The sequence below is a fragment of the Neophocaena asiaeorientalis genome, unplaced genomic scaffold (genome assembly GCF_003031525.2).
Source record: "Neophocaena asiaeorientalis asiaeorientalis breed wild unplaced genomic scaffold, Neophocaena_asiaeorientalis_V1.1 scaffold7, whole genome shotgun sequence".
Lineage (NCBI taxonomy): Eukaryota > Metazoa > Chordata > Mammalia > Artiodactyla > Phocoenidae > Neophocaena > Neophocaena asiaeorientalis.
The window spans coordinates 24,416,604-24,436,720 of NW_020185337.1; the positions used below are offsets into that span (position 1 = coordinate 24,416,604).

At 45.0% G+C, this 20,117-nt stretch overlaps 1 protein-coding gene across 1 annotated transcript in view; it reads right to left on the minus strand.

Moving 5' to 3' along the window:
• Nucleotides 1-12,522: 12,522 nt before the first annotated feature.
• The window catches only part of RAPGEF2 (Rap guanine nucleotide exchange factor 2), a 273,439-nt gene continuing 265,844 nt past the window's right edge, over nt 12,523-20,117 (minus strand). The window contains exons 31-33 of the mRNA XM_024736074.1: nt 13,270-13,333; nt 12,836-13,036; nt 12,523-12,650 (exon numbers count right to left, since the gene is read on the minus strand). Coding sequence (XP_024591842.1) covers nt 12,523-12,650; nt 12,836-13,036; nt 13,270-13,333 — 393 coding nt within the window. The remainder of the gene's footprint in view (nt 12,651-12,835; nt 13,037-13,269; nt 13,334-20,117) is intronic.

Sequence of the window (20,117 nt, forward strand, 5' to 3'; positions counted from 1 at the left end):
TACGTCACGTAAGTGATCTAAATGGTTATGTTATTGGCTCTCAACACTTTTATTGACAGTCTACTGCAAGCAGAGAATTATATGCAACTGTTCTATGGAGAGTGAGATTATGAAGAGGACACAGTCCCAGTTGCTACAGTTCAGTGAGGGATACAGACATGCGCAAATAATTAGAATATGAGACACCCAGAGTTTGCATTGCAGTGCAAAAGCAATGAGACTGGAAATTGGAGTAGGCCCGGCTATAGCAGTAACCAGCTGTATAACAGTGAACCTAATTCAGAGATTCTCTGTAATATGGTTCCCTAAGATGCCAAATGAGGTGCTGTATGGGCTGTTCCAGTGGTCTCCAAATATTTTGAATTGTATACATCCATCAGTAAAAATTGTTTATATCACACCTCCAGTATTTATTTATAATGATGTGTATGTGGCATTTTAATTAGCTTGGGAGGTTTTTTTGTTTTGTTTTTAAAAGGCCAGGATCCCCACCAAATGAATTATATCAGGATATCTGGGAGTGGGGCATACACATAGGTATTTTTTTTTAAGTCCCCCAAGGCTAGAAGAAGACACAGATAAGCAAAAAAGAAAAATTAGTGTAGACTTTCAAATGTGTCCCAAGTGCTATGAAGAAATTTGATAGAAGTAGCAAAAATAAAATGGAGGTGCTTACTTAGATAACCATGATCGCAAAAAGATGACGTTTGCAGGATGAGAAGAGTCTCCCCATTAGGACCTAGGCTATGTGGACTGTGGGTGTGTAGGACAGGGGATCGGACAGTAAGAAAATTCAAAACAGAGGGAAAAGCATTCAGACAAATAACAGGAGAAAACATGACGGAGAGATGGAATTAGACACAGCCTGGTCCTCCGGGGCCCTTTAGCCAGACCCTGCCTATCGCCTGAGCCGTAGAGCTGTGTGTGTTAGATGTAAAGTGGGTATAAGGAGTACGGACCAGAACTGGATCATTTCTCTTTTTCAAAAAATAATTCTGATAATTCAAAAAAGTATCTGTAGCAATGATGGCACAGATCACTGAAAAGTAGATTTTGATGTTGTGAAAATAATGTGTTGTTGTTTTTTTTGCGGTACGCGGGCCTCTCACTGCTGTGGCCTCTCCCGTCAGGCTCCGGACGCACAGGCTCAGCGGCCATGGCTCACGGGCCCAGCCGCTCAGCGGCATGTGGGATCTTCCCGGACAGGGTACGAACCCTTGTCCCCTGCATCGGCAGGCGGACTCTCAACCACTGCGCCACCAGGGAAGCCCCAATAATGTGCTTTTTAACAAAGAGATTGGAATAAAGCTTACTCTAACGCTGAAACTAACACACATTCATTTTAAAAGAAAATATTTAACATAAATTGTATCAGTGTTTATGAATAAAATGCAAAAATGATTGTTAATGATTGGTGCTCTTCAAGTGAGCTTAAAAATGATCTAAGACCTCTATCCAAATGTGTCCTGGAGTAACAGCTATATTAATAGATTGTTGGTGTCTGAAGATCTGAAGTGTCAGTAGAATGTATTCAGCTATTTAACACATGGTTTAGACATTCAGGATTATGTATGTAGAATTTAAGACTATGTTGAAAATTAAATATTAATTTTAATATTTGGTTTGGAAAAGTATGTTATAATGTTTTCACTTTCAAAAAAACTATAAAAGTGAGTCAGTGGGCTTCCCTGGTGGTGCAGTGGTTGAGAATCCGCCTGCCAGTGCAGGGGACACGGGTTCGATCCCTGGTCTGGGAAGATCCCACATGCCACGGAGTAACTGGGCCCGTGAGTCACAACTTCTGAGCCTGTGCGTCTGGAGCTTGTGCTCCACAACAAGAGAGGCTGCGATAGTAAGAGGCCCGCACACAGTGATGAAGAGTGGCCCGTGCTTGCCGCAACTAGAGAAAGCCCTCGCGCAGAAACGAAGACCCAACACAGCCAAAAATAAATAAATAAATAAATAAATTTTTAAAAAAGCGAGTCAGTGAGTGTTTCAAAAGGTGAGTCACATGGCCTGATGTTCATTCAAAGAAAATATTCTATATACGATGAAGAGTGGCCCGTGCTTGCTGCAACTAGAGAAAGCCCTCGCGCAGAAACGAAGACCCAACACAGCCAAAAATAAATAAATAAATAAATAAATTTTTAAAAAAGCGAGTCAGTGAGTGTTTCAAAAGGTGAGTCACATGGCCTGATGTTCATTCAAAGAAAATATTCTATATATACTTAGCTTGAATATAGGCAAAGCTTTTAATTCATCAGTTTTGAAACAGGAGGGAAGGAGGCAGGGCACAACTTTTGAAAGAACGACATAGCCCGAGGACATGACATAAACTGATTAGAGCCAGATGGGTCCAAGATGGCGAATGAGTCAACTTCCACCGGACCTTGGGCCTCAGTATACGCTCACTGTAACACATCAGCAAGCTAAACGACACACCCCCAGGTGCCATGCCAGTTCCAAGACATCAAAAAGTGGGTGGTGGCCCAGTTCCTGGAAATCCCTGCCCTTCCTAAAATAGCTGGAATACACCTCCCACTTATTAGCTTATGATATTACCCACCCCCATAAAAACCGACAACCCCATACATACCCTGGAGCCTTTCTCCCCTTCTGAGAGGGCCCCCAGTCTGCCTGTGGCGTGTGTTTCTCTCTAAATAAATCCACTTCTTACCTATCACTTTGTCTCTCACTGAATTCTTTCTGAGATGAGACATCGAGAACCTGAGCTTCATTAAGTCCTGAAACCAGGTGTGTGATCTCAGTTGGAAGACTGTGTGTTTGGGCCAGATTCGAGTCCTGGCCCTGTGGGTTCAAGTGCCAATCTGAGGTGCACGGTTTATGCTTCACTCCTAGGTATAAACCTAACAGAAATGTGTACATATGATCTCCAAAAGGCACGTGCTAGAATGTTCATAACAGCATTCAAAGTAGCTGAAAACTGGAAACTACCCAAATGCCCATCAACAGTTGAGGGGATAAATAAACTGGTGTATTCGTACAATGAAGCCCTATACACTCACGCCATCTGACAACCTACAACTACATGCCACGACACTGATGTTCATACAAACATTACGTTGAGTGAAAGAAACTGTGCTCGGCCCCGGGCGTCCCCGGGAGTCCCGACCAGCAGGACAAATCCTTGTGAGTCCGAGGAGGAACCTGTAGGGGTTGAAAAGAGAAGAAGGGGCAGGAGACGCGAAAGAATGGAGGCAAGACAAAATCCTGATCAAGCCTCAAATTTTTATTGCTGCAGTAGCTGTATTTATACAGTACAGAGAAAGGGGGGCGGGATCCAGAATAAGGGAAGTACTTGGCAAATTATCATTGGTGCTGCGTGCGCGGGCTTTCGTTGGAAGCGCGGGCTTTCGTTTTTAGGCGCGGGCTTTTATCTCATTAAGCAGGAAGAGAAGCAGGATGTCGGCCGTCTTCTAATGGCGAAAACTTCTTGGCTCCCAACAAGAAACCGGGCATAAAAGAGTAATACTACATGGTCCGTGTCATATAATGTACAAAAATCACTCTCCACCTGAGAAAAGGGGTCGGGGGTATGGTGCACAGGGCATTTGAAGCCCAGGTTGAGAATCAATGATGTAATATAATGGATACTGTAAAGAAACAATCTCTCAAGGCTGTATTTCTGAGTGTAGCTAAAGCAAACTATTTTCCTGTATGGATATAGACGTAGATATATACATATAGATCATATATGGATACAGATCATATAGTCCTGTTTAAGAGAGTGTGTTTTCAAAAGAAAAAAAAAAAACAAAGGGTGTGTGCTTTCAAAGGATTAACACCTAAGGGTAGAATAATTCTACCCAGAGATTTAAAAACTCTTCTTTTAAAATAAAAGTGTTTTTTGTTTTTTGCTTTTTAATACTACGTGCCTGGATTCCCAAGAAAAAATATAGAGAAAAAACCAGAGTCGTCAGAAAGGGCTAGTGGAGGTGCCCGCACAGGAGGTCCAGAGAGGAAAGTCACAGAGGCCCAGGGGTGTTATACTCCTGTTGGCAAGGCTCTCTGTCCTGTGAGACCCACTCAGCTCCCTGATGAAAACGAGGCTCCTGCATCCGAGGCCGACTGTAGGAGGGAAATTGTTGGTCTGACCTGAACATTCCTCCACCCCTCCCAGTGTGTCCCTTACGTCTGTTCAATGGACAGTCTAAATTTATACTTCCATCCTTGTAAGCCAAGTAAATAGATTTTTTCTTAGAAAATGTCCTTTCGTGTGCTTGCAAATTAAGATTCTTAGTTCACAAGGATGCAGGTAAACCCTGGACCGTGCTGAATTTACCTCGGTGAATATATTGTTTCATCAAATCTGTTCAGCATCCATTGCAAGAGGCACGCCTGCACTTTAATAAATGCCTTTGTTTCTGGGGTGGAGTGGAGCTAGAAGGCTAGCAGGGGAGAGAAGAAACACCACCATGATGTGAAACGTACCCAGCCATTGTAAGCTATGTCTCAACATGTGCAACACTGAAATATGGAAAAAAAAAAAAAAAAGTACATCTTAGAATCAGGGCGACGAATTCCTTACAAGCCTCCTCCTGTTTCTTTGTCTGGTGACCTCCCATTGTTTGGGCTTCCCTTTCACGTGGTGTCACCCCTGATCTCTCTAGCAAGGTCTCTCAACCTTTTATAAAGATTCAAAGAGACTGCTTCCCTAGGCAGGGACCTTTTTCCTCTTGAATGTTTCCTCTGGTATCCACTCCCTCCAAGAGTCCCTGTCAGGGCGCCAGTGCTGCTGGGCACCCACTCTAAGGCGCTATTTAGGAAAGCTGCCCCGCAGCCCCGCGGAGGAAGGGCGGGGTGGGTCGTCTGTAGTTGGAGGGGAAGAAATACAAAGGCTTGCTAAAAAGTCTTTACTGTGGATACAGCCTCCCGGGACGCAAGGAAAGCAGGCAGATGAACCTGGGTGGAATCACGAGAAAATGGAACGGCTATTTTTAGCACAAGTGCCTGGCATTATAAAGGAGCTGCAGACAAAGACTTAAGCGGGGGGAGGGGGAGGACGGTGGCTACAACTGTGAGCTGTGTAACACAGGGATGGAGGAGAAAATAACTGCTTCCCACATGTAACACACAGACTTAGCAGGGTCCTTAGCTATAACCCTGGTGAATCAACTATTTTTAACCACTGCATTGAGACCAGTATCCAATTGTTTAGTGATTAGCCAGGATTGCAACTGATAAAATGTCCAATTCCATACCGCCCATTTGTCAGTCCTTGTGAAACCAAGCAGGACCTTGTGGGGCTCCTTGGTACATATCCTTTCCGTGTCCCCCATTTCTTGTTTGCAGGAAATAGGCTTCATTCAGCCTCCATGACCTTCCCTGAGTTCCAAAGGGCAGGTTCAAAGAGTTGCTAATCAGGGAAGGGAGGGGATGCGGAGACAAGGGAGGGGCAGTGAAGAAACAATGGTGCAGCCTGGGGGCAGGGTCCTGGTTCCGAATCCTCAAGGCACACACAGAACAATATCTTTGAGTTCTTCGGCAGGAACTAAGGCTCCCATCCAGGTGGAGAGGCCAGGCTTTAGAAACTGGCCGCTTCCTCTTCCAGTCTCTTCAGGCACTCACTCTTAGAACTCAGCCACTATACTGTGAGGAATCTTAGAACTCAGCCACTATACTGTGAGGAAGACCAGACCCGCGGGATGGGCGCACGTCTATGTCCAGTTTACAGACCTAGCTGAGGTCACAGCAAAGAGGCAGGATCAACCGCCAGACATGTGAATGAAGACTCTTCCATATGGTAACAGCCCGAGCCATCAGGTTACCCCGAACCTTCACATCTTTCTGATTGAGGCCCCAGACATCATGGGGTAGAGGCAAAGTATCCCCATGTGCTCTGTACCGATTCCTGAGTCATGGAGTCCATGACTAAATTATTAATCCACTGCATTTTGAGGTGGTTTGTTACCAGTGACAGAAAACTGGAAACCTCCCTATATTTCTCTAGTCCATTGAATCCTCCTACTAACGTCACCCGACACACACAGACACAGACACACACACACAGTCACAGAACTACTTTTCTCACTCTCGGGAAATAACCTTATTTCCTACTTTCCATAAAAGTAAAAACATCAGACTAGAACCCTCTGTCTACTTCTACCAAACATACCACATTACTGACAGCTCTAGCTATCCTTCTGTTCGAGCTGGAAAGCTCTTCTCTAAGGTAATCTGAGCGGCCTACGGGGGAAGAGTGGAGGACGGAGATTCAGACTTACTTTATCTTGAATTCAATCTTTCCCTCCCAATTGAATCCTTCCCCTTCCTATTAAACACGTCCAACTAGTTCTCATAAAAACTAATGCGCACACCTTCCCAGACCCTACACTCCAGCCTCTGCCCTGTCTCTTCCTTCCCAGAACCATCTCCCTTCTATCTTCTCACTCACTTCCCCGACATCTCTAATCTGGCTCTCACCCCATTATCGCTTTTTTAAAAAAACTTTTTATTTTATATCGGATTATAGTTAACAAAGTTGTGTTAGTTTCAGGTGTACAGCAGAGTGATTCAGTTATACACATACATGTGTCTATTCTTTTTCACATTCTTTTCCCAATTAGGTTGTTATAGAATATTGAGCAGAGAAGGTCCTTGTTGGTTACCTACTTTAAAATACAGCAGTGTGCACATGTCAATCCCAATCTCCCTAACTTATTCTTTGTTATTGTTTTTTTTCTTGCGGTACGCGGGCCTCTCACCGCTGCGGCCTCTCCCGGAGCACAGGCTCCGGACGCGCAGGCTCAGTGGCCACGGCTCACGGGCCCAGCCGCTCTGCGGCATGTGGGATCTTCCCGGACCGGGGCACGAACCCACGTCCCCCGCATCGGCAGGCGGACTCTCAACCACTGCGCCGCCAGGGAAGCCCCCTAACTTATTCTTTGGAAGGATTCTCACTAATGTCACAAGAGACCTCTGCTCTGCAAACTGCAGTGGATGTTCTGGGCCTCCTACATGACACCTTGCGCTGCTGCAACAGTGCTGAGCGTTCCGTCTTAGTCCGTTGAGGCTGTTACAACGAAGTACCGCAGATGGGGTGGATTAAACCACAGACATCTATTTCTCACAGTTCTGGAGGCTGGAAGTCCAAGATGAAGACACCTACAGAACCGGCGTCTGGTGAAGGCATCTCCTGGTTTGGAGATGGCCATCTAAGAGGCCAAGAGAGCTCTCTGGAGTCTCTCTTTTAAGGACAGTAATCTTATTCACGAGGGCTCCACCTTCATGACCTCATCACCTCCCAAAGCCTCCACCTCCTAGGCCCATCACGTTGGGTGTTAGGATTTTAATATATGAATTTTGGGGGGACACATTCAGTCCATAATACCCTGTTTCTTTTTTTTTAATTAATTAATTTATTTTTGGCTGCGTTGGGTCTTCGTTGCTGCACGCGGGCTTTCTCCAGTTGCGGCGAGCGGGGGCTACTCTTCGTTGCAGTGCGTGGGCTTCTCATTACGGTGGCTTCTCTTATTGCAGAGCACGTGCTCTAGGCATGCGGGATTCAGTAGTTGTGGCACGTGGGCTCAGTAGTTGTGGCACGTGGGCTCAGTAGTTGTGGCTCGCGGGCTCTAGAGTGCAGGCTCAGTAGTTGTGGTGCATGGGCTTAGTTTCTCCACGGATCTTCCCGGACCAGGGCTCGAACCCGTGTCCCCTGCATTGGCAGGCGGATTCCTAACCATTGCACCACCAGGGAAGCCGTACCCTGTTTTTTAAAACATTGTTTTCCACTCCTGATTTTCCTCCAACTGCCCTGACCACCCCTTCTCAGCCGTATTTCCTGGCTCAGTCTCCTCTATGGAGCCATTAAATTTTGGAGTTCCTCTCTTGGCCGCTCTCCCTCTCACTATATACTCTTCCTGGGAAATCCCATCCACATCCTCGGTCTAATTACCATATAAAAATCATAAATTCAGGGCTTCCCTGGTGGCGCAGTGGTTGAGAGTCCGCCTGCCGATGCGGGGGACGCGGGTTCGTGCCCCGGTCCGGGAAGATCCCACATGCCACGGAGCGGCTGGGCCCGTGAGCCATGGCCGCTGAGCCTGCGCGTCCGGAGCCTGTGCTCCGCAACGGGAGAGGCCACAACAGTGAGAGGCCCGCGTACCGCAAAAAAAAAAAAAATCATAAATTCACATCTCCAGCCCACATCTCTACTGTAAGATATAAACCCTTAGATCAACTGCCTATTTAACACCTATATTTGCCTTCAAACCTTGTCCTCTTCCCACATCTCTTGTCTACGTGAATGTACCACCATCTGTTCAATTATCCAAGCCCAGAAACCTAGCAATTATCCATAATATCTTCCTTTCTCCCCTCCCCCCACTATATTCAGTTTCTCACCAAATCCTATCTTACCTACTAAATACCCCTTGTAGCCTTTATTTTTTAATCTACCACTGCTCCATTCCCCAGAGCCAGAGGGATCTTTTCAATGAAAATATGATCAAGTCTGTATAAAACAGCTTTCAGTACCTCTCAATATAAAAAGCAAACTCTTGACGTGGTTTGCAAGCCCTGTATGGTCTGTCCTATGCTTCTGGAACCTTGCTTTACTTTCTCCCTTCTGCTGGAACCACCCTGATGTTTAAGCTCCTCGACATTTCCGTCCCTTCTACCACAGGGCCTGTATTCAGGTTTATTTATAGCTTCTGCCCAGAACATTCTCTAAATCCACACCATCCAGTTCTTCCTTACTCAATAGACTTTACAAGCTTCAATAGGCAGAAATCTTATCCATTTTACTTGTCACTGTACTTCTAATGCCCAGCACAGTATTTAATAGATGTCTAAAACATTATCTGTCAAATGTATAAATACGTGTGTTTGATCTGGTAAAACACCTATATGTCAGAGATACTAGGCAGTCCAAAATGCGAGATGGGGCCCAAGAGAGAAGTCAGAGCCGAAGAAGTAGGTTTGGGGAAAATCCCCACGGAACTGTCCTCTGAGGAAGGGAAATGTCCACGATTCCCTAGGGACAGTGCAGAATGAAAAGAGAGTCAAGAACTCACCCTTGAGAGATATTTTCATTAAAGGGCTGGGGCGAAAGGCCAGCAAGGAGATTGCCATGTAGTTTTGTCATGAGGGCAAAATAAGACGAGCGGAGGAGCGGACAATTCAGGAAGGAAAGTGTAGTTAGGAGGGTCAGACACGATGATGAAGCATTGAATATGAGTGCTGAGGCGCTGGACCTGGAAATTAGGAGGCGGGGACTAAGTAAAGGGTGCCAATGAGAAGTCCCCGTGAGAGTCCTAAGAAAGGGGCATTAAAAAGTACAAATCTAACGCTCTGTTTAAAGCTCTAAGCTATGCTAATCCTTCACTATAACGTTAAACTCTTGTTATCCTTCGCGTATTTTCTTTAGCAAAATGCTAATAAACACAAGTTCCTTGTATGAGCACATTGGGGTGTAGAAAAGGAAAAAAATATTTTTCTGTCTACCCTCAGAGGTCCCCCAGCTGGGGCTTTATAAATTAAATGGACAAAAAACAGATTAACAAGAAAGAAACAAACAGAAGTTTATTAACATGTGTATCGCACATACACGTGGGAAAACTCGGCAGTGGATGGATAGAATCTGGGCTTATCTAGCATCTTAACAAAAGAACAGTAAACGTTTAGAGAAGTGATGAGACAAAGGACTGGGGCTTCCCTGGTGGCGCAGTGGTTGGGAGTCCGCCTGCCGATGCAGGGGACGTGGGTTCGTGCCCTGGTCCGGGAAGATCGCACATGCCGCGGAGTGGCTGGGCCCGTGAGCCATGGCCGCTGAGCCTGCGCGTCCGGAGCCTGTGCTCCGCAACGGGAGAGGCCACAGCGGTGAGAGGCCTGAGTACCTCAAAAAAAAAAAAGGACTCTGAGGGTCTAGGATGGCAAGTTGTGGAAGGTAAGTACATGTGGAAACTAAGGAAAGATAAGGGCTTGTTTCAGCCAAGTTTGTTATGTAGATTCCTCTGATGCCATCTCTGAGCTGATGAGGGTCTAGAATTGTCTCTGATGATTAAAACCTCTGTCCTTCCTAGTGGGGCAGGAGGGCACCTTTACAAATTGATGTCCCACTATTAGGCAAATAAGGGGAAGGCAGAGAGTTTTTCTTATATCTGCTTCCGAATTGCCTTCAACGCAAAAGAATCCTAACGTCAAAGTGGTGCGCTTTGGGGTGGCCTATTCTGCTACCCTTCAGGGGAAATGTAATAAAGGTCTCGTCAATGAAAAATGAATCAGTCGATCTAAGAAAGAAATGGAGAATTTTATTCAAGCCAAATCTGAGGATTACAACCCAGGAAGAGCATCTCAGAAAGCTCGGAGAACTGTTCCACCTGTTTGAAGCCAAGGCACAGTTATGTAAGTCTTTTGACACAGAGGACTGCACATCAAATGACGTATTTACTGACCGTTTACATGATCCAGATCTAAGCGTCATGGTGGTGGGTCATGTGGCTCCTTAGAAGATCAAGAAGGAATCTTATCTTTAAGGAGTTGTCTTGTTGATGCTGGGAGAATGTTGCTGTTCATACTTGAGCAGGTATTCCTGCTGATGGGGGAGGTCTGGTCCAAGCATAGGGCAGACACACAATGCACAGTGTGGGGAGAGAGGGGGCCAAAGGGCAGAGAAGGATTTTTTATGTTTACATGTTTCTTGTCATGCCATTAAATACGAATTTTATTTCACAGATTGTATTTTGCTAGGGTGAGGGCAAAGCTGCTGTAACAAAGATTCCAAGAGTCCCTTGGCTTAAAGAGTAACTAAGTTGATTTTGTCCTCATGTAATAGCTCTATGAGCAGCCAGTTTGGGGAGAATAGTTCGGTTTTTTTCAGTCTCACTGCTCCATCATCCCTTACACCATTGTCAACCCCTGCACAATCAAAGATGAATCTACCTTCAGACTAGATTCCAGCAAATGGGAAGGAGAAGCGGAATGTAGGAGAGGCCCTGACCAAAAATCGCTCACGTTCCTTTGGCTAGAACAGTTACATGTTAACAGTCATTGTGAACTTCAAGGAAGGCCGGGAAATGTGATCTAACAGGCCAGCAGTGAGTGTATCATACCTGTATGAATATGGAGAAATGGATAATGGATGTTGGCAGGTGGCTGGTAGTCTCTCAGAGCCCAGCTCTCTGGACATCCACATTTCTATGTGTTACAGCAGGCAGGGAGCTAGATGTGAGCAGAGAAAGGGGGGCAGGGGCCAGACGGCAGGAAACCACTCAGCTTGTAAACAGCGGGGGTCCTCGGGAAGACAAAGGAAAGCAGGAGCCTCCAGACTGACAGGAAACCACACATTTTGGGATGATAAGTGTCCCGGAGACACGCAAAGAAAGCTGGGGAAAGGCGAGAATCTCCAGCGCCCGAATGTAACCTGTTACCCTTTATGTTCCCATTACAGTGACATTAACCTTGCAGATAATTAGTTCCCATCACGCACCGACGCCATGACACCTCTGATCAAGTCTAAATAAGGACAAAGTCCCTCCTCCCCTCGGGAAGGTGGAGCTGGATGAAAAAACCCAGGACAGCGGTCCTCACCTGTCTGCCCCCTCTCCCTCTGACAGCATATTCTTTTTTTTTTTTTCAGTACACGGGCCTCTCACTGTTGTGGCCTCTCCCGTTGCAGAGCACAGGCTCTGGACACGCAGGCTCAGCGGCCATGGCTCACGGGCCCAGCCGCTCCGCGGCATGTGGGATCCTCCCGGACCGGGGCACGAACCCGTGTCCACTGCATCGGCAGGCGGACTCTCAACCACTGCGCCACCAGGGAAGCCCGAATTTGAGGTTCTTGACGTCGCGTCGCAGGGCGAATTCAGTGAGAGACAAAGTGATAGGTTAAGAAGTGGATTTATTTAGAGAGAAACACACTCTACAGACAGAGTATGGGCCATCTCGGAAGGGGAGAGGCCTTGAAATATGGCGTGGCTAGTTTTTATGGGCTGGGTAATCTCATAGGCTAATAAGTAGGAGGATTGGCTATTTTGGGGAAGGGGTGGGGATTTCCAGGAACGGGGCCATCGCCCACTTTTTGACCTTTATGGTCAGGCTCAGAACTGTCACAGCGCCGGTGGGTGTGTCATTTAGCTGATGTGTCACAATGAGCGTATAATGAGGCTCAAGGTCCACTGGAAGTTAGATCTTCCGCCATCTTGGACCTAGTCGGTTCTAACCAGTTTCGTTATGTCCTATGGCTATGTCATTCTTTTCAAGGTCGTGCCCAGCCCCCTTGCCTCCTGTTTCAGGGGGGCAGGAAGGGGCGTGCTGAGCCAGATGAGAATGTCCTGAACTTTATGGGAATAAGAGTCGGAGTAGAAAGGATGACCTGGGGGACTGGGGCTTCTGGCCTTGGCGGTGACGGAAGCAAGCAGGGCAGAAGTCCGGAGGGATCTGTCCTGGGGTCTCCTGTGCCCCTCCTTTGGGGGGCGATCTCTTAGGTGACTTGCAGTGAAGACAAGGGTTGGGGCATGTTATCAGAACCCCTGGATCCTTATAGCTCAGGCCAGGAGGGGGTCAGAGCCCCTCCACACTCCCATCCTCCCCGTGCCGCCAGCTGTGAAGAGCGGAAACAGAGGAAATGGGGCTGGGGGAGAGCGCGGGGGACGGGCAGGATGCGTTACCTTGAACGGCGCAGGGTTTTACTAGAGAAAAATACAGAGAACAGTGAAATCGATGTCCCCTTAACTCAAGCGTATGGACAGCATAGCCAAAGAGGGAGCAAACCCAGCAGAGCAGGCAGCGGGGCGTGGGGAGAAGGCGAGGACAGAAGGAAGAGAGGGTGGAGTGGGAAAGGGGGTGGGGGGGACACGAAGGCCCCCCTGCTCACCGGACCCCGTGTTCCCGGACACCCTAGAAAGGCCGGCTCTGTGGTCTGGCGGACCCCGCCCCATAGCCCAGATCACAGTGACGGTCGCCTCGGTGCTGAGCGGTCCCCACGTGCTCTGCCTGCCCTGGGGCCCACTGGGACCTGAACACCCACCTTCTGCACACACGTCGGGCGGCCGGCTCCCGTCGGGGTCTCCCTTGCCTGCCCGGCGGAGGGATGTGCACGGATGACTTACGGCCCCTGAGCTAAATCCCTCCCCATCCACGTTGCCTCAAAGGAGCGGGGCATCTCCCCAGGCCCTGCAGCCCTTTCCCACGAAGCCACCTTCTAAGCGGTGACTTACCTGCCTCGCCAGCCCACACCCAAGGCTCCAAACAGTAATGGTGACATCTCCAAAGTCCTCACTTCATTCCGAGCCATTTCTCAGCATTTACAAGTGTGGTAGTACGCAGCAGCTGTTCTCAAAGAGATAGGCGCTACCGGGGTCCGCAGCCGCTTCTGGAGGGGAGAGGGCGAGAGGGTGAGTTAGGGGCACAGCCGCGCTCACAGGAAACACCCCCAGGGCACACATTCCCCCTCCACAGGTCCCCGCGTGCTGGGAAAGGCATCAAAATCCTCGGGGGAAATTTCCCTGTGATGAAAAACGGCGGCCTCATCCAGTGGCATCCCTGCCTGAAACAGGATCTAGATTTTGTTAAAGGAAAAAAAAAAAAAAAAAAAAAAAAAAAAAACCCACAAAAAAAAAAAAAAAAACCAAGCCTGTGTAAGGGTTTCACGTGTTAGTCTAATTTTAGAAGAGCATTTGACACAGTTCAGAGGGAAACCGTTGACATTTGCTAAGGTAATTCAAGTTAGTTTGACTGCAAACGGAATCCCATTATGCCGGGAAGTCAGACAGCCCCGTCTCAGGCAGAGACAGGCTGTTAGAGTCTGTGCTGAGCATCATTCCCATCTCCACACCCCCTACTCAGCACCGGAGCTGGCAGGACGGCCCCTTGCGCACCCAGACCGCGGCTGAGTCACCCAGTGTGTCTCCATCTTCCATTCAAGGGAGTACAAGCCCATGGACGTGAAATAGCTCAGTCCGCAGACTCCCTTTGGCTTGGAGGCATCATTATCTATTTTTTTCCTTTAATTTTTAATGGACTATAGTTTATTTACAATGTTGTGTTAGTTTCAGCAAAGTGAATCAGTTAAACATATACATATTAGATTCTTTTCCCATATAGGTCATTACACAGTCTTGAGTAGAGTTCCCTGTGCTATACAGTAGGTCCTTGTTGGTTATCTATTTTATATATAGTCGTGTGTATCTGTTAATCCCAAACTCCTTGTTTATCCCTCTATTCCCCCTCTCCTTTGGTCACCATAAGTTTGTTTTCTATGTCTGTGAGTCTATTTCTATTTTCTAAATAGGTTTATTTGTATCTTTTTTTTAGATTCCACATACACGTAATATCACATTTGTCTTTCTCTGTCTGACTTACTTCACTCAGTATGACAATCTCTAGGTCCATCCATGTTGCTGTAGATGGCATTATTTCATTCTTTTTATGACTGAGTAATATTCCATTGTATACATGTACCACATCTTCTTTATCCATTCATCTGTCGATGGACATTTAGGTTGCTTTCATGTCCGGGCTATTGTAAATAGTGCTGCAATGAACATTGGGGTGCATGTATCTTTTCAAATTAGAGTTTTCATGTTTTCTGGATATAAGCCCAGGAGTGGGATTGCTGGGTCATATGGTAGGTCTATTTTTAGTTTTCTAAGGAAACTCCATACTGTTCTCCATAGCGGCTGCACCAGTTTACATTGCCACCCACAGTGTAGGAGGGTTTAAGGAGAGACTCTTGTCCCTAGATTTGCCCAAGAGTTATTGTGCTGAGACCAATCTAAGGATCAACTCAGCCAGGCTTTGTCTCTCCAGAAGCGCTTATAGCAGCGAAGAGCCGGCGTGAAGGCGCTGACCGGCCTGCGTGTTCAGGGTGTGTCTCTTCTGAGTCTCCAGCTGTCTATGCTCACGACGTGTTCTTTTAAACAAAATGGCACTTCACCAAGGTAGGACATGGCATCTAAGTTACAGCTGAGGTGAAGCACGCTTTGCCTCTTTCCGGGAAGGTTAGGCCCTCATCGCTCTCCCGCTCACGGGCAGCAATGAGCAGCGATGGGTGACGCCAGCGCGCTGCAGACCTACATCTGTCCTATAACTGTTCTCAAGCTTGTTCTCCCCAGAGCCAACATCTGCTCACGTCCAAGAACATGAACTTCCAAAAGCCGAAGTCAATAAATAACCGAAACCTTTCTCCATGGCTCACAAGTGGATTTTCCCAGCTATAAAAAGATATTTCAACAGACAGGAAATAGTTTCCTGACTGACACACTGTCTCCTGAGAGGAATTTTAACTTCTCGTCTCTCCACATTTCAAGTCGGCTGGAGAATCATCCCACCATCCTGAGGCCTCCTGACGTGCTTCTCTTGGGTAATTCGATGATAAAATCATGAACACCATATATAATCTGAACCTGAGGATCCTTTTAAGTCATCCAACCGCTGGGAAATCCCCATCTTTACCCCTAATTAGAAATGTTGTTTTAATTAGCTCAGAGAATAAGGTCCAGGTATACTTGGAGATCGTTTTCCCCAAATAGCTGCTGGTAGTTCAAGTGGCAAAATATTTTTCAATATTTGGTCCATCTCAAAAAGATCCATTTAATTCAACATGGGTATTAGTTTCCTAGTCCTGCTATTAACAAATGACTACAAATGTAGTGGCTTAAACAGCACAAGTTTATTCTATTGTGATTCTGGAGATCAAAAGTCTGAAATTCGTCTTACAGTGAAAGGTTGGCTCCTTCTGGAGGGTCCAGGGGAGAATTTGTCCCTTGCCTTTTCCAGAGGCTGCCTTGGCATCCCCTGCTTCAGAGTCACAGCACTCCGAACTCGGTGTCTGTCCTCTCATCACCTTAACCCTCCTTTGACGTCTTACATCCCTCTGATAAGTGCCCTTGTGATTACATTTACAGCTCACCCAGACAATCCAGTATATTTCCCCATTTCCAGATCCAGGTCCTGAGGATTAAAAAGCAGATAACATTGGGAGGCTATTATTCAGCCTCAGACATACGGCTTTCGTTCCTTTTGAACAAGGTGGACCAGCCTGCACTATTTTTTTTAAACAATGTCTTGTTTCACACATTACAGCATGGGTCAATTGATAAAACCTAGTTTTCGCTATTTGGCGGGCAGCCTGCACTATTTTAATAGCTAACCTGAAATCCTGTCCTTTACTCTGATTTTCCTCAGTCACTCTCCTCTAGGACCCCAAGATCTCCTAACAACAATTCACTCCTTGTCATGGCAAATTCTTCCCGTTCACAGAAAACTAGTTGTGTTAATCAGAACTCTTTCGGTGGCCAGTGTAACTCAGTTTACACTGGCTTAAGTTAAAATCCTAATAATAAGTATTGGCTCACAAAACTGACAGCGCAGGGGTACGGATGGGCTCAGGCCCAGAGGGAAGCAAGGACTCAATTACATTTTCAGGAATGTCTTACTTGCACCGTCTGTTTGATTTGCTTTCTTCTGGGCTGGCTTTTTCTCAGGCAAAGGCTAATGCTTCTCCGTGTTTGCAAAAAAGTGGCTACCAGAAGTTCCAGGCTGCAATCTACCAGCTTGGCCATCCTAGCAGAAGTGTTACCAAACACAGGCTTGCGTGCCCGATGCACGGTGAGGACAAACAAACCGAAACGTCAGAGTTTGGAGCAGGAAAAGTTTTATTGCCGGACCATACTAGAAGAATGGGTGGCTCACGCTCGAATAAAACCCCAAACTTGCTGAAGGGTTTCAGCAAAGCATTTTTAAAGGCCAGGTGAGGGAGGGCACCCCAGGGTATGTGATCAGCTTGTACACAATTCTCTGATTGGTTGATGGTGAGGTAATAGGGCAGGGTCACAGGGGTTCACACTGTCAATCCTTAGGCACCAGTAGGTCTGGAGACTACGGGCTCACGATCATAAGTAGTTAATTTCTTCCATTTGGTGGTGGTTTTAGCATCTGAAAAACTCAGGAAATATGCATGAGATACTATTATCTGGGTATTTCAGAGAAAAACTACAACAGAGGATATGGGGGAGGGGTCTGTCCCAGGAAGGTCCCATAGGGTCCTGCTCTGTTACAGAAGAACACACTACCTTGTTACTAAAAGTTCCAGCAAAAGTTCCAGAGAGAATGCTCCTGGACCCGGCTGAGGTCACAAGCACATCCCTGACCCAGTTCATCACTAGTGGGTCGTGGTGCTCTGATTGGCCAGGCTGAGTCATGTGCTCTCCTTAAAGCCTAGGGTGAGCATATATATGGTCCAGGTCACATAATAGAGGGGGATGGATTCCCTCACCCAAATAAAGGTACAACGAATAGGAGACATGGATAATGGCCAAACAAAATTAACATGCCCACTACACCCGTGTTGGACCCAAGTGTCACCCTCTACGCAGAACATCTAATGATATATCTAGACAGTCTCTGAAGGCAAAATAACCATTGCTGCTGCTTCTTTTTTTTTTTTTTTTAGGTTTCAGGTGTACAACAGTGTGATTTTATATTTTTTATGAAGTCTAGTTGATTTTACTATGTTAGTTTCAGGTATACAGCATAATGATTCAGTATTTTTACAGATTACACTCCAAAAAAAGATATTACAAGAAAATGACTAATATTCCCTGTGATATTCAATATATCCTTGTTGCTTATCTATTGTTTACACAGAAGTTTATGTCTCTCAACCCCATACTCCTAATTTGCCCCCTCCCCTTTTTTCTCCCCTTCAGTAAACACTAGTTTGTTTTCTATATTTGTGAGTATGTTTCTGTTTTGCATATATACTTATTTGTATTATTTTTCAAAATACACATATAAGTGATATCATATAGCATTTGTCATTTTCTGTCTTATTTAACTAAACATAATATTCTCTAGGTCCATCCAGATTGCTGCAAATGGCAAAATTCCTTCCTTTTTTTAATAGCTGAGTAATATTCCACTGTGTGTGTGTGTGTGTGTGTGTGTATATATATATATATATATATATATATATAAACACATCTTCTTTATCCATTCACCTGTTGATGGGCATGTGGGTTGCTTCCATATCTTGGGTATTGTAAATAGTGCTGCTGTGAACACTGGGGTGCATGTATCTTTTCAAATTAGTGTTTTCATTTTTTTCCAGATAAATACCAAGGAGTGGAAATGATGGAGCATATGGTGGTTCTATTTTTAGTTTTCTTAGGAACCTCCATATGGTACTCCATAGTGGCTGCACAAAATTACATTACCACCAACAGAGTACAATTGTCCCCTTTTCTCTACATCCTCTCCAAAAATTGTTATTTGTAGATGTTTTGATAATAGCCATTCTGACAGGTGTGAGGCGATACCTCACTGCTGTTTTAATTTGCGTTTCTCTAGTAATTAGTGATGTTGAGCATCTTTTCATGTGCCTGTCAGCCATCTGTATGTTTTCTTTGGAAAAATGTCTATTCAGGTCTTCTGCACATTTTCGATTGGGCTGGCTTTTTTTTTTATATTGAGCTGTGTGAGATGTTTATATATTTTGGTTATTAATCCCTTAGGCAGATTAAATGATATTTTATGTAGAAAACCCTAAACTCTCCACCCCAAAATTATTAGAACTAATAAATGAACTCTGCAAAGTTGTAGGATCCAAGAGCAATATACAGAAATCTGTTGCATTTCTATACACTAATAATGAACTATCAGAAAGAGAAAATAAAAAACAACCCCATTTAAAATCACATCAAAAAGAATAAGATATCTAGGAATAAATATAACCGAGGAGGTGAAAGACCTATATTATGAAAACTATAAAATATTGTTGAAGGAAATCAAAGATTATACAAAGAAATGTAATGATATCCCATGCTCTTGGACTGGAAGAATTAATATTGTTAAAATGACCATACTACCCAAAGCAATCAACAGATTTAATGTGATGCCTATGATAATACCCAGGACATTTTTCACAGAACTTGAACAGATAATCCTAAAATTCGTATGAACCACAGAAGACCCCAAATCACCAAAGCAATCTTGGAAAAAAAAGAACAAAGCTGGAGGTATAAAGTGTCCAGTCTTCAGACTATACTGCAAAGCTGCAGTAATCAAAACAACACGGTACTGACACAATCACAAATACCTAGATCAATGGAACAGAATAGAGAGCCCAGAAAAAAACTCATGCACCTATGGTCAATTAATCTATGACAAAGGAAGCAAGAATATGCAATGCAGAAAAGAGAGGCTCTTCAATAAGTGGACAGCCACGTGTAAGACAATGAAATAAGAACATTCCCTCACACAATATACAGAAATAAACTCAAAATGGATTAAAGACTTAAATGTAAGACCTGAAACCATAAAACTCCTAGAAGAGAACATAGGCAGAATACTCTTTGACATAAATTGCAGCAATGTTTTTTTTTTTTTGGATCTGTCTCATAATGCAAAAGAAAAAAAAGGCAAAAATAAGCAAATGGGACTTATTTAAACTTAAAAGCTTTTGCACATAAAGAGAACCATCTAGAAAATGAAAAGACAACCTATGGAATGGGACAAAATATTTGCAAATAATATAACCCTAACCATTGCTTCCTAAATCCAGATCCTTACCTCTGTCTTTGAGCTACAGTGTCAATCCGTTGTTTGTGGAGTCTCAGATAACACTGGAGTGAGAGAAATGATCTTTTCCCATGCCTAGGGCTGAATCATGAAAGGACTATTTTTTTACTAAAATGACCAAATACTCTAGGATTGCAAAACCACATCACAAAAATCTGAGCCCATAGTCAGATCTGTAAACCCTGGGGATATTTAAAAGAAAATAAGCAATTCAGTTGTCCAAAAGATTAAATAACAACAATGAAAACATGATGTTTGGAGCACAATACTCTCATTTCCAATAAGACAGAATGGTAAGAGTAATTGAACCAAAGTCTCTTGATTTTCAAAACTCACCTTACTAAATGAAGTAAAAAGGCACCAATAAAGCTTTCTATCCCATAGCCTTTAAAGGCCTTTACAGTTGATCTTCACAAACTAATCCTTAGACTCTTGAAGTCAAAAAACTATTTCTAGATAAGGTATTCTCTTTTCATCCAAGAGCAGATATATCTTCTTAGTTTGATTTAAATTTTTCTCTTATTCAGAAAAGATGACCTAGAGAAATAGGAAAAAATTATTACATGGATAAAGGAATC